Source organism: Chiroxiphia lanceolata, chromosome 11 (genome assembly GCF_009829145.1).
Source record: "Chiroxiphia lanceolata isolate bChiLan1 chromosome 11, bChiLan1.pri, whole genome shotgun sequence".
Taxonomy (NCBI): Eukaryota; Metazoa; Chordata; class Aves; order Passeriformes; family Pipridae; genus Chiroxiphia; species Chiroxiphia lanceolata.
Window position 1 is genome coordinate 17313246 of NC_045647.1, and position 13427 is coordinate 17326672.

General features: G+C 54.6%; 2 protein-coding genes across 2 annotated transcripts; both read left to right on the top strand.

Moving 5' to 3' along the window:
* Positions 1 to 4957: 4957 nt before the first annotated feature.
* MANF (mesencephalic astrocyte derived neurotrophic factor) lies at positions 4958 to 9685 on the top strand. Its single transcript, XM_032699107.1, has 4 exons — positions 4958 to 5118; positions 7211 to 7338; positions 8122 to 8263; positions 9225 to 9685. Exons 1-4 carry the CDS (start codon positions 5031 to 5033, stop codon positions 9407 to 9409), a joined length of 543 nt encoding a protein of 180 aa, XP_032554998.1. The 5' UTR covers positions 4958 to 5030; the 3' UTR covers positions 9410 to 9685.
* Positions 9686 to 10053: 368 nt separating this feature from the next.
* RBM15B (RNA binding motif protein 15B) lies at positions 10054 to 13094 on the top strand. The gene has a single exon (XM_032699106.1). It carries the CDS (start codon positions 10054 to 10056, stop codon positions 12811 to 12813), a length of 2760 nt encoding a protein of 919 aa, XP_032554997.1. The 3' UTR covers positions 12814 to 13094.
* Positions 13095 to 13427: the final 333 nt, after the last annotated feature.

The window sequence follows — 13427 nt, forward strand, 5'->3', positions numbered from 1 at the left end:
ACATGGCACATGCAACAGCCCCAGAGAAAGTTTTGGGATAACTGTTTCAGAGACAAAGGGAATGGGATTAGCTCTCCAGCAGGTATCTGTGGAGTGGCTCTGTGCCACATAGTTATTAGCTGGGGTTAAACCACCACTATCTCACTGCCTAGATTGCTACTTGTTTTTCGCTATAGTACTTGAAAACTAATAATTTTAACAGCACAGATATGAAAAAAAATAGTAGTTAAGGCACATAGGATCACAGGATTTTGGAATTCAAAGCTACAGTGACTTCTACAGATACATGCATTTTTTTCATTACCACTAATAAACCAGGTCCAAGTACAGGAAACAAAAAGTAACTCATTTTATCTCTTGACAAACCAACAAAAAAACTTATGAAACTTTTCTCAAGAGACATTTAGCAGTAAAACATAAAAAAATATGACTCTTCAGCTGGTCATAGTGTACATGGACTGCCAAGCATTCAGTACATACCACATACAAATACCGAGAGAAGCTGTAACAAGGTACTTCAGAAGTGCATCTAAGATACCAAAGTGTGGCTTAGCTGAAGTGTTCACCTGATGCCTGAAGAAGCCTGTGTCAGTCATGGCACTGAATCACAGAATCAGCCAGGTTGGAAAAGACCTCCAAGATCATCAAGTCCAACCTTCAACCAAATACTACCATGGCCACTGAGCCATATGGTGAAGTGTCACATCCACTCATTTTTTTGAACACTAACAGGGATGTGATTCCACCACCTCCCTGGGCAGCCCATTCCAATGCTTAACCACCCTTTCAGTGACGAAATCTTTTCCTAATATCCATCCTGATCCTCCCCTGGCACAGCCTGAGGCCATTTCCCATTCTATTGATAGTTACATGGAAGAAGAGGCAGACCCCCAGCTGGCTACAACCTCCTTCCAGGTAGTTGCAGAGAGCAGTAACTGAGCCTCCTTTTCTCAAGGCTAAACACCCCCAGTACCCTCAGCTGCTCCTTGCAGGACATACTCTCCAGACCCTTCACGCTGTCTTCTATCAGACCCTTTGAGTCTGTTCCCAGCCAGACTTACCAAATATTAAATATTTTTTTCTATTCAGATAAAAGATATTTTTTTTATTTTAGGTAAAAAAATATTTATTAACCAAGCATAGGCAATAAAACCTGCATTTGGCACAACAAAAGGTGTGTGAAGCCCTCAGCTTTAAACAAGAGTTAAAAAAATATTCTAGTTTCTGTTAAAACCAACAGAACAATTTTTTCAGTGCAAGTCAAATACTTTACTTAAGCCAAGGCGACATCAGTCAGATTGCAATATAAATCCCATGTCCAAACACCTCCCCTTATCTAAATAAGAAAACTTCAGCACAGTTTCAATATGTGACTTGTGCGACTCACTCAATATGAATTTCATTATAAAGCTGATAAGAGGAGACACCAAATCTCTAAAAACTACTCTAACCTGGCTGATAAAATTCAGCCCTTCACACCCTCTGCATAAATGGGCCTCTATTTGTAGATGCCTCTTAAACCACAGACACAGAGACACAGCATTTAGGAGGAAGAGGTCTGAGCTTGTCTGTCTTGACTGTTAGGAGAAGGTTCACATACCACTGCTTCCTTTTCACAGGCTTTACTGTCAATTCCACATACATTAAATTTGGAATAGCAGATCTATTACACTTGAGCTTCTATTCAGCATTCACTCACAGCAGTACTGCATTCCCTTTTCCCAAACTAACCTGGTTTCCCCTGCACCCCGACAGGACCTACTTCTTTATCCCCACAGACCAACACCTGAGGCTGAACCCCTTCATCCAACAGATTTGTGTTCTCAGACTGCAGAGCCAGGACAGGTCCAGCCCACACTGCAGCCTCACCATGAACACGCAGCTTCCTCCACTCACCCAACAAACCTCCCAACAACTCCGATCCCCGCGGAGCCACCAAGCCCAGTAACGTCCCGGCTCACTCCGAACATGCTTCCAAAACACTGACCAAAAGTCACTAGAGGTTTACCCCTCACCCACCCCCAAGCTCCAACTCTAAGTCTGGGATCATTCCCCAGCACAGTAACTCTCCTAACTTCCCACCACCTCACTTTTTCAGTGCTCTTTGCATTTAGTTCATGCTCTGACCAAACCCAGAGCCAGACACTTCACAAGCACAGGGAACAAACACAACCACCTCTGTCCCTCCCAGCGTCCTGCAGGTACAGCAATGGAGTGGACCCAGCACTGGGACCTCCCCAGGAGGGAGCTAACACTGTGTTCCATCACTACTGCACAGCGTGGGACAGGAGTGGGAACCCTGAGCACTGGCTCCTGCACCCTCTGCATCTTCCTAATATCGATGTAAAACGCCACAGACATTTTGTCTCTCTCGTTCTCACACACAAGAACTCATCCCTTTGTTCTTGTCAGATTCCTCTTTATTCTGAAGAGGGAATGAACTGATGAGTATCCTCCTGCAGCTGCAGGTTTAGCTCAAACATTAAAATGTGACAGTAGAAAGGAGCTAAAGCTTCCTTAACAACTAAGAAGCTTTAAACAGTAACACCAGCCAACTTTTCCATCCAGAACTAAATCCTTAACCCAATCCTTTTTTAAAGGACAGCACTAGGAACCACGAATCTAGATGCAACTCCAAGAATCCTGAGCACATGACACTGCAAAAACGTATCTGAGGCTCAGCCAGTGTTCTACTACCACTTACTGCTTACACGTGAGGAAATTAAAGACCACATTTAAGAAAAAGACAAGTAAAAAAACCAGGTTTTTAATTTTTCAATACCCCTCCAACTTGAACTGGTAGCAGTCTGAATGGCCCAACAGCACAAGCTCTCCATCACTCAGGTTTCAGACAGAACAAATCCCTAATGCTCCAGAGAGACAGTGGCTGGAGGGTGATGGAAGGAACAGAGCCCCAGAAACCTCACCATGGATCAAAAAGAAGCAGAAGGTAAAATGAAGGCAATCCTTCCTAGCTGCTGGAACACTGGAAAGTAAACCATAAATAAAAAGGAAAAAAAAATGGTTTTTTTTCAGACCCAACTGAGGATCCCATATTGAAATAGAGAGAGAAGCTCATTTCCCAATCCAAAACCAAATAAAATTGCTCCTATCCTGTCACACAGTCTGATCTATAAAAATGCATAAAGCTCCTACTTTGTTTGAAGATGTTTCATAATTGCACTACTTTGGTAGTTAACCTTCCTCCTTATTGTGAAGCTCCCAAATTCTCTTAATGCCAAATTTAAGCCCTACTTCCAATTAATTAATAAGCATTACATCTCAGGGCTCTTTTGTCCACTATCCTGATATGAAATAAAGGCATTTTAAGCCACCACTTCTCTGCACAACTAAGCAATCAGCATGAGATTAGAGAGATAACAACATCTAGAAAGGTGCAAAACCACCTTTCTTGACAAACACCTGTGCTGTGTTCGCTCTGGCAAGACACAGTGTCCTAATTAGTGCTCACCTGCTGTGTGACCTTTGCTGAATCACGTGCTCCTCCTCTCACCTCATCAGGCTTATCATTTGCAGCTGATGACCTTCAAGAACATTCTGATTAGACAGAATGTTTCCCCACAGCTCCCACCATGGCTTTGCCTGGGGCAGGCACAACCAGGCTGCCTCAGGAGCCTTTCTGGGCCAAGAGAGCCCACTGAGCTCCATGTGGGGTCCCTTGCTGTAGCACAGGGCTGTATGACCTTGCCTCTCCCTTCCTTCAGTGGAATGATATCCCAGACACACACAATTAAACACACAGCCCAAAGGGAACTATTAACAGCAGTGTGTGCTCCTACCCCCAACTTTGGGGCATTTCATATAAGCTCACAGGGTTGAGGATTGTTCAAGGTAGTTTCAGCACATCCTGTGAAGGCTTTGGGAACAGAATGGCAATCACAAAAGATTTTCAGTTGGAAGGGACCGACAAGGATCAGCAAAATCCAACTCCTGGTCCTACACAGGACAATCCCGAGAATCACACCATGTGCCTGAACAAAAGGTGACTGGCCCAGTGACTGGGATGTTAAGTTGGAATTTTTAAAAAAATAACAGTAATATTTTCTTTTTACTTGACTCTGCAAAAGCACCCACCCAAGAAGCCAGACACAAGCTGCACGCTGGTTGTTATTTTAACCTCTCAGCTGTCCCACCTCAAAGCACCCAGTCCTTGGACCTCACAGGGTGTGCCCAAAGCCACTGAGCCCATCTCTGTCCGTCCCATCCCCTCACAGGACACATAGTCGTAGAATCATAGAATGTTAAGGGGCTGGAATGGACCTTAAAGACCATCTAATTAATACAACTCCCTGCCATGGGCAAGGGACACCTTCCACTAGAGCAGGTTGCTCCACACCCCATCCAACCTGGCCTTGAACGCTCCCAGGGATGGGGCAGCCACGGAGAATGAGCAGCTTGTGTCAGGGCCTCACCACCCTCACAGGGAAGAATTTCTTCCTACTATCTCACCTAAACTTTCTCTCTTTCAGTTTGTACCCATCACTCCTTGTCCTAACTCTATAGTTGCCAACGAAAAGTCCCCAAGAGCCACCCACCCCGCAGCTTCTCTGCCCCGCCAAACTCCCTCCCTCCCCAGACAGATGCAGATACGACGCCACTCACCCTGCGGTGCCACAGAGCCTCGCACAACCCCTCTCCCCGCGGTGCCGCCCCGCCCGGGACTGTGAGGCGGCCCCGGCGGGCGGTGCCTCAGACCGGGCCGGCCTCGCCCTCCCTCAGGTGTGAGGACATGCCCCTTTCCAAGATGGCGCCCGCAGGCCGCCCTCAGGCAGCGCGTGCGGACGCTTTTTCCCTTAACAAACATGGCGGCGAGGAGAGGCGGATCCCGCCGCCCGAGCCCAATCACCGGCCGCCAACTCTCCCGTGGAGGCGGCAGCGCGACCAATGGGAGCGCGGAGCGTGGCGGCCGCGCGGAGAGCGGGCCAATGGGGCGGCGGCGGCGGGGGCGGGCGACGCGCGGCGGCGGTGCCTGGGGTACCGGGGCGGCGGGCGCTGCCGGGCGAGGCGGGATGCGGGCGGCCCACGGGCTCTGCGCGGCGCTGGCCCTGCTCCTGCTACCGGCCGGCGGCCGGGCGCTGCGCGACGGGGACTGCGAGGGTGAGTGCGGACGGGCCCGGCCCGCGGGCACGGCGAGGGACAGGCCGCTCCTCGCCGCCGCCTCCCGCTGCCCGGCCCGCCCGCCCGACGCGAGAGGCCGGGACGCGGAGCAGCCTCGGGGCTGTGACAGCCCCGAGCGACAGCCCTCCCGCTGGGGCCGGGCCGGGCCGGCGGAGCGGTGCCTCCCGCGGCAGGAAAAGTCGCGGAAGTCCGGGCAAGTGCGGCCGGGCTGGGCCGGGCGATGCTCAGGGTGCCCGGTGCCGGGCAGCCCGCGGGGGAGGCGGGGCGGGGCTGCCGGCCGGGCCCCTCGCCGGACGGGACCTCCCTCCCGGGGGCGCTGCGCTCTGCCGACAAGTTGCCGGACCCTCTCAGCGGGGTCAGCGGTAGCGCAGAGTCCCCAGGGAAAGGGAGCCCGACCCCGGGGATCTCCGGGCTGGGTGATCGGCACTGTCGCAGCTCGCCACCCGCGGGCAGCGCTGCCGGCCGGGTGAGGTGACCGGGGCAGGGAGCAGGAGAACGCCAGAGCGGTTAGTCACCGGGACTCCCTCTTACTCATCACACTGTTAGTTCACCCAGCGCCTGCTGGAGTGCTCCGAGTATCCTCGGTGCGCGCAGCCGGGAGCAGCTAATCTAAATCAAACCGGGCCCTCCGTGTACCATGGGAGTACAAACGCCTCGGGGATGAAACCTGTTGAGCTGCACAGCAAATTAAAGTGCTCTTGCGGGAACTGAACATTCCCCAGCTGGGGCCATAGTAGCTGGTTGGGAGTTTGGGGTACTAACACCTCTCCTCCTCTTTATAGGGAGAGCAACAATAAGACAGGAGGGGAGGGAACTCGGTAAATCAAAACTTCCAGCTGCTGTCCCAGCACTAGGTTGGAAACTTGTTTCTACTGTACTGTGGCCACTGGTGCCACTGCCTGCAGCAGCTTTGTTCTTCCCAAGGTTTTCACTTCCCAACAGCACAGAGTGGACATCAGTGCATGTCTGTGCCTAGGGACAGACTGGTGTGAGGTAAACGAGGGTGTGTATGTATACAAAAAATGTTTTCCTAAATGGCTTATAATTCCAGTTTTAATATAATGACAGTAAGTTTCTACTCGGTTCCGTGGTGGCCATACTCCATTTCCTGTACTGCCCAATTCCCATGCCATGCCATGTGTTCAGAGTTGAATACAAGTTGCTAATGACAGTAACATTTGCCAGACTCTTCCTGTTGTGGTAAAAAAAATCCCATAAAAGACATAACTCGTACCTGTTCCTTGGAGGCAGGTCTATGCCTGGCACTTGTCTCACACCGGGAAGGGGTGAGAATCCCCAGGTCCTGCTGCAGGAATTGGTGGGGCTGCAGAGCTCTCAATCCGGGTGATGCTGATGTCCACTGGCAAGTTGTGAGCAGCAGGATGACCAGAATCTGCCCCTCAGGGTGTCCCTCAGTCACCCCACAGCACAGATCCCACGGGCTGTCTGCCTTCCTTCCCAGCCACACAGGGCCGCTGCGCTTTGGAATGTGTGCGGAGCGACTGCTGCCAGGGGAAGGAGTGACTGAGCTGTACAGCCCTTCCCGCAGGCAGGAACATGGATCCGTCCTCTCAGATGCTGCTGCACTTGTGGAAGCTGCACTATGTTTAAGACTGTTCCCTCCTTCTGTCTGAAAACGCGTCAGAAGCTTGTGGAAATGAAGAGAGGAGACACGTGCCACAAGGACACAGCGCGGGATCAAATAATTCCTTTTTCTCTTGGAAACAGTTTCAAGTGAAGCAGCTGGGTAATCAGTGATACTGAAATCAGCACATGGGGAGTCTGCAGGATTATGTACACAGTTGGTTTTCTGCCAGCACTGGGTTTGAAGACACTTGCATGGATCTGGTTTCTCAGGTTGCCACAAACCCACCAAAAGTATCAGGGTCTGTTATTGATTCACATGTGCTCTAAAAGATGGTCTGAAACATGGGTGACGTCACTGACTTATAATGCAGCTTCTAAAAGTTCTGTTCTCCAGATCCCTTATTCCATTTCCCTACAAATGTCCTCTAGGAGCTGCCACAAGATTACTTCACTGGCCAATAACTCCATCCACCTTCCCTTCCAGTGTGTGTCACGTTCCTGGGAAGGTTCTACCAGAGTTTAAAGGACAATGACATCGAATTCACACCTTCCAGTATTGAAAAGGAGCTCTTGAAATCCTGCAAAGAAGCAAAAGGCAAAGAGAACCGCCTGGTAAGTAGTGGTAGTCGATGATACTTGCCTCCTGAGGGAATAAGTTGTAGGATACTTGGCAAACAAGGGGAAACCAATGCCTCTGAGTTTATGATATAGCTTCCCAGGGGCTGTTTGTCCTGCTTCTGTGGCTACAATTGGTCCTGTATTTTTTATAAGAGAGGACTTGAGGAGTTTGACCTCTTCACCTTGAAAAAAACCCAACCTGTCTACAGACATTGGACTGGCTGGCCTTGTGTCTCCCTGTTACCAAAGCACTGGGGATTACAAAGCTTTTATTTGCTCTAGGGCTTCCCTGTCCCTTAAACGGTATTTGAGGTGCTATATATAAGCTGTTAAAATATTTATACTCTCTGGCTGTTTAGCTGTGAACTCAAATTAAGGAAAACCAAGTTGCCCTAACTAAAAACTGAAGGCAATCAGTGAATGAAGAGTCCCAAGGAAAAGGCCCTGAACTAGAGGCATCATCAGACATAGAGAGGGGGAACACTTCAGGGAGTCTTTTCTCCTTGAAGGAAGAGGACTTTATTCTTAATCCAGTTCAGTTTTCATAAGGCTGAGAAACAAGAGAACCAGTCTGGGCAGCTGTAAAAGCAGTGAAATGGAACACACCTGCTCAGTACCCTGGGTTCAGAGTTGGGCTCCTTTTTCCATCTGTAGTGGTCACTTGGAGAGGTTCTGTAACAGCAAACATCCAGCTGCCAAAACAAGTGAGGGAAGGGATAGCAAACTCTCCTGTTAAAAGCCTTTTTCCATACAATCCCATCACTATCTTCCCTCTAGTGCTATTACATTGGGGCCACAAGTGATGCAGCCACCAAAATCATTAATGAGGTGTCAAAGCCCATGAGTCATCACATCCCTGTGGAAAAGATCTGTGAGAAGCTAAAGAAGAAAGACAGTCAGATCTGTGAACTAAAATACGGTAAGTTGCCAGCACAAGGGGGAATGCCCATGCTTTCCTGGGGTGTGGATCACTGGGGTAAAAGCAGCATGCTAAAACTACTCAGCCCAAAATTCTGTAGCCTAGATAGGTTGTGCAACCTGGGTTGTTCTTCATGAATATCCTAGAGAGTTTTATGGAGGTGCTCAGGAAGATTGTTGGCTGCTAACCCTTCATAGCTTCTGCAGGGGACTCTGATCTGCCCTGAAATAACTAACTCCTGGGTGTATCAGCTCTCCTGTGCTCACACTGCTGTTGGGAATATCCTGCTTGGGAGGGTGTGTGGTACAGCCTGTCCTAAGGAGCAGGCAGGGGTGTCGCTGTGGCTGGGACTCGAGCCCTTGGCTGAGCTCTGCAGTTGCAGCTGCTCTCCTGTTTCCAGCAGCAGGGAATGCTGCTTTCTCACCTCTTCTGGTGTCTGCTCACAGCATTCCACATTCTATTTCTCACCACCTTCCTTGAACTCTCATGTTCCTAGATTACTCCTCTTCCTGAAAAGACTAATATGAAGAGCAGGCATGGAAATACCTCCTGCTGCTTTCCTATATCTCTGCCCTTACATGCCCTGGAGACACCCCTTGGATTGTGGGTCTTTATACCTCTCACTTCTGTTATGTCCTGTTGCTTCCTAAAAAGCTTTTTTGTTGTTGTCACTTGCTTATCTTTCCTCTAAAATCGCCCTGCTGCCTTTCATTCATCCAGTGGAAGAGAGAAGTGTCGCTGCTGATATAATAAAGGGGCATTCAGGGCTATTGTGGAAGATGTACATCGAAGCTGCAGCCAAGCATTCTGGCTTCTAATAACGACTTATAGCATTAAGAGCCTTACCACTATCCAAAGCCTAACTTAGGCGTTCCTCCCACTCCCGGCACCTCTCCCTATCTCGGGCTGTGACTGCCCTGCCCTCTCCGCGTGTCTGAGTGCAGCTCTGCTCTCCCCGCAGACAAGCAGATCGACCTGAGCACGGCTGACCTGCGCAAGCTGCGCGTCAAGGAGCTGCGGCGGATCCTGGACGACTGGGGTGAGGTGTGCAAGGGCTGCGCAGAGAAGTCTGACTTCATCCGCAGGATCCACGAACTGATGCCCAAGTACGCGCCGAGGGCGGCCGGCGCCCGGGCGGACCTGTGAGGAGCGACCCCGGGGCTCTGAGGGGCGACCCCGAGGTGACCACGGGGCTCTGAGGCGTCTTGGAGGGGCGATCGCAGGGCACCGAGGGGCGATCCTGGGGTGACCCCGGGGCTCTGAGGGGCGATCCCCGGGCTTTGAGGGGCGATTCTGGGGGTCGAGACCGGGGCTCCAAGGGGACTCTGAGGGGCGATCTCGAGGTTCTGAGGGGCGACCCCGGCCCCGCGCTTTGTACGGGACGTTCATTAAAGTTCGCCGGTGTGCACCGGGCGGAGCCGTGCCGTGTGACGTGATTTCCGGACACACCCGCGCACCCCCATCCCCTCCTGCCCCGCCTGATCCCGACATTCCCCCTTCTCCCCCTCCTCTCTCCCGCTGTTCCGGCGGGTCCGGCCCCGCGCCCCCCTCAGCCCTCGCGGGGGGCGGGGTCTCGCCGCCCTGCCCTGATTGGCCGCCCCGCCCGTCGCGCGCAGGCGGCGGGAAGCGCCGCGTGACGTCTCGGCCCCGTGACGCCGGGCTGCGGCGCGGCGCGCGCGGAGCGATGACGTAGGGCCCGCGCGGCGCGGCGGCCGGAGCCGCCTTCGCTCCCTTTTGTCCAAGATGGCGGCGGCCGCCGGAGGCGCCTCCTGAGCCGCGGGCCCGGCGCGATGAAGCGCGGCAGCGACCGCGACTCGAGCCCGCCGGGGGCCGCGGGCGGGCGCGCCGCCGCCGCCGCCAAGCGGCCCCGCGACCGCGACCGCGAGAGCAGCAGCCGGCGCGGCCCGCACCGCAGCTCGGGCGCCTCCCGCAGCAGCCGGGACAAGTCCACGCCCGGCGGCGGCGGAGGCGGCGGCACCACCACCAGCAGCAGCAGCGGCGGCGGCGGAGGCGGCTCCAGCTCCCGCAGCCACCGCGGCGATGAGCGCGCCGGCGGCGGCGGCGACTCGAACCACCGCCCGGCGGGCAGCGGCTCGGCCTCAGGCGCCCGCGGCGGCAGCCAGGCCGCCCCCTCTTCCTCCTCCTCCTCCTCCTCCTCGTCCCGGGCGCTCGGCGTGCCCAAGGCCAAGGCGCTGCCGGGCGCCGTGGTGGCCCCGTCGCTGCTGCTGGCCGGGCCGCCGCCGGGCGCCGCGCCCTCGCTGCTGCTGGCGCCGCTCGGGGGCTCGGCCGGGCTGGCTGGGGAGCCGCCCGGCTCCTGCGAGTACAAGACGCTGCTGGTGAGCGGGCTGAGCGCGGCCCTGCCCGACCAGCTGCTGGAGGACGGGCTGTTCCGCCTCTTCCAGCGCTTCGCGGGCGGGGGCGCCGGGGACATCAGTGTCAAGCTCTCGCACACGCCCGAGCTCGGCCGCGTCGCCTACGTCAACTTCCGACACCCCGGGGATGCCCGCGACGCCCGGCGGCACGCCCGCGCCCGGCAGCTGCTGCTCTACGACCGGCCGCTCAAGGTGGAGCCCGTGTACCTGCGCGGGGGCCGCCGCAGCCGCACGCCGCCCCCCGCGCCCTCCCCGGAGCCGCTGGGCTACCTGCCGCCCCTGCACAGCGCATACCAGTACAAGCAGCGCTCGCTGTCGCCGGTCACCAGCCCCTTGCTGCGGGAGCCGCGGCCCCGCCACGCTCATGCCGCCGCCGCCGCCTTCGCGCTGGAGGCAGCGGCCATCGGGCTGTCCCGGGAGCGGGAGCGCGCCCTGGATTACTACGGGCTGTACGACGAGCGCGGCCGCCCCTACAGCTACCCCATCGTGGCCGAGGAGGACCTGATGCCCGAGGATGACCAGAGGGCCACCCGCAACCTCTTCATCGGCAACCTGGACCACAACGTGTCGGAGGTGGAGCTGCGCCGCGCCTTCGAGAAGTACGGCATCATCGAGGAGGTGGTGATCAAGCGCCCTGCGCGCGGCCAGGGCGGCGCCTACGCCTTCCTCAAGTTCCAGAACCTGGACATGGCTCACCGGGCCAAGGTAGCCATGTCGGGCCGCGTTGTTGGCAGGAACCCCATCAAAATTGGCTACGGGAAAGCCAACCCCACCACCCGGCTGTGGGTGGGGGGCCTGGGCCCCAGCACCTCCCTGGCCGCCCTGGCCAGGGAGTTCGACCGCTTCGGTAGCATCAGGACTATTGACTACGTGAAGGGCGACAGCTTCGCCTACATCCAGTACGAGAGCCTGGACGCCGCCCAGGCCGCCTGCGCGCAGATGAGGGGCTTCCCCCTGGGTGGCCCGGAGAGGAGGCTCCGAGTGGATTTTGCCAAAGCAGAAGAGACGAGATACCCGCAGCAGTACCAGCCCGCGCCGCTGCCCATGCACTACGAGCTGCTGGCCGATGGGTACAGCCGGCACCGGAGCCTGGAGCAAGACTTGAGGGTGCGGGATAGGACTCCTCCGCACCTCCTGTACTCGGACAGAGACAGGAGCTTTGTGGAGGCAGACTGGGCCAGCCCTGCCAAAAATGCCGAGCGCAGGAACAACCTGGAGAGCTACAGCCGGTCCGTGCGCAGCAGGAGCGGGGAGCGCTGGGGCGGCGACGGCGACCGCAGCGTGCCCAAACCCTGGGAAGAGAGGCGGAAACGCCGGAGCCTCTCCAGCGACCGCGGGAGGACTACTCACTCGCCTTACGAGGACAGAAGCAGGACAAAGGCCAGTGGGCCAGCTCTAGACCGCAGCCCTGACAGGGCTCGCAAGGAGAATCACACTACAGAACCCGGGGCCGAGAAAGAGCAGAGCAACTCCCTCCAGAACAATCGCCACGCGGCTGAGGAGAAGCCTCATCGCGAGCCATCCGATGCTCCCCAGCCCAAAAAAAGGGACAGCGAACGCAATCATCGAACTGGTGAATCGGAATCAAAAACTCACGAGGAGCCAAAATCCGAGACCAAAAAGCTAAAGAATTTATCAGAATATGCTCAGACACTGCAGCTTGCTTGGAATGGGCTTCTTGTGCTAAAAAACAGCTGCTTCCCCACCTCTATGCACATCCTGGAGGGAGACCTGGGTGTCATCAACGGACTCCTCAAAGACCATTCGTCCGGCGGGAAGCTGACGCAGCTCAAAATCGCGCAGAGACTCCGGCTGGACCAGCCCAAGCTGGACGAAGTCACCCGCCGCATCAAACAAGGCAGCCCCAACGGCTACGCCGTGCTCCTGGCCACCCAGTCCGCCCCGGCAGGGGCAGGGGCCGAGGGGACCTTCCCTGCTGTGGAGCCTGGCTTGCAGCGACGGCTTCTCAGGAATCTGGTCTCCTACTTGAAACAGAAGCAGGCTGCTGGGGTTATCAGCCTGCCCGTGGGAGGGGCGAAGGGCAGGGACAGCACAGGCATGCTTTACGCGTTCCCTCCTTGCGAGTTCTCTCAGCAGTACCTCCAGTCAGCACTAAGGACATTGGGGAAGTTAGAAGAAGAACATATGGTGATAGTTATAGTCAAAGACACTGCCTAGCCCACACTGTCTTTTCAAATTTCATGTTTTCTTTGTGTGTCACACAACCCAGTTGTTTTTAAGGCTGATCATTTTGGCTGAGGCTCAAAACACCTCGGCCAAAGTGGTAAGATTTTTAGTTTCTAATTAATTTTAATACCTATAATATCTATTAAAATTTTAAATAGAGCCCATTTTATTCGTTTTTAATATGTGACACTGTCCGCTGTTGTTCTGTATTTTTATTTTTTAACTGTATGAAAAGTTGTCAGTAAAGCCTTGTTCACTGATGGATTTCTAAACTTGTGCGGTATCCGAGTTCTTACGGCCCAGGAAGGGCCAGTTCCCTGTGCAGGAGCATCCAGGTGAGGCCCCAACTTGGTTCAGTTTCTCAGACTCCAGCCTTCTGCACCTCCTTCATCTTTATATGTGTCCTTCAAGGTGGGAGGGGAAGGGGGTTCTTTGTGCTGCATGAGAGACTCAAAGGTTGGTTCTCTTCTTTTTTCTGTCCTGTTTGCTTTTTATTTCATAAATTTGAGTCTGGATGCATTCCTGTTGAGTCTCTGTTTGAGGATAAAAGCTTCCCAGGAAGCCAGCTACCAAGGAAGCAAATCCTGATCAAGAGTAGAACTGGT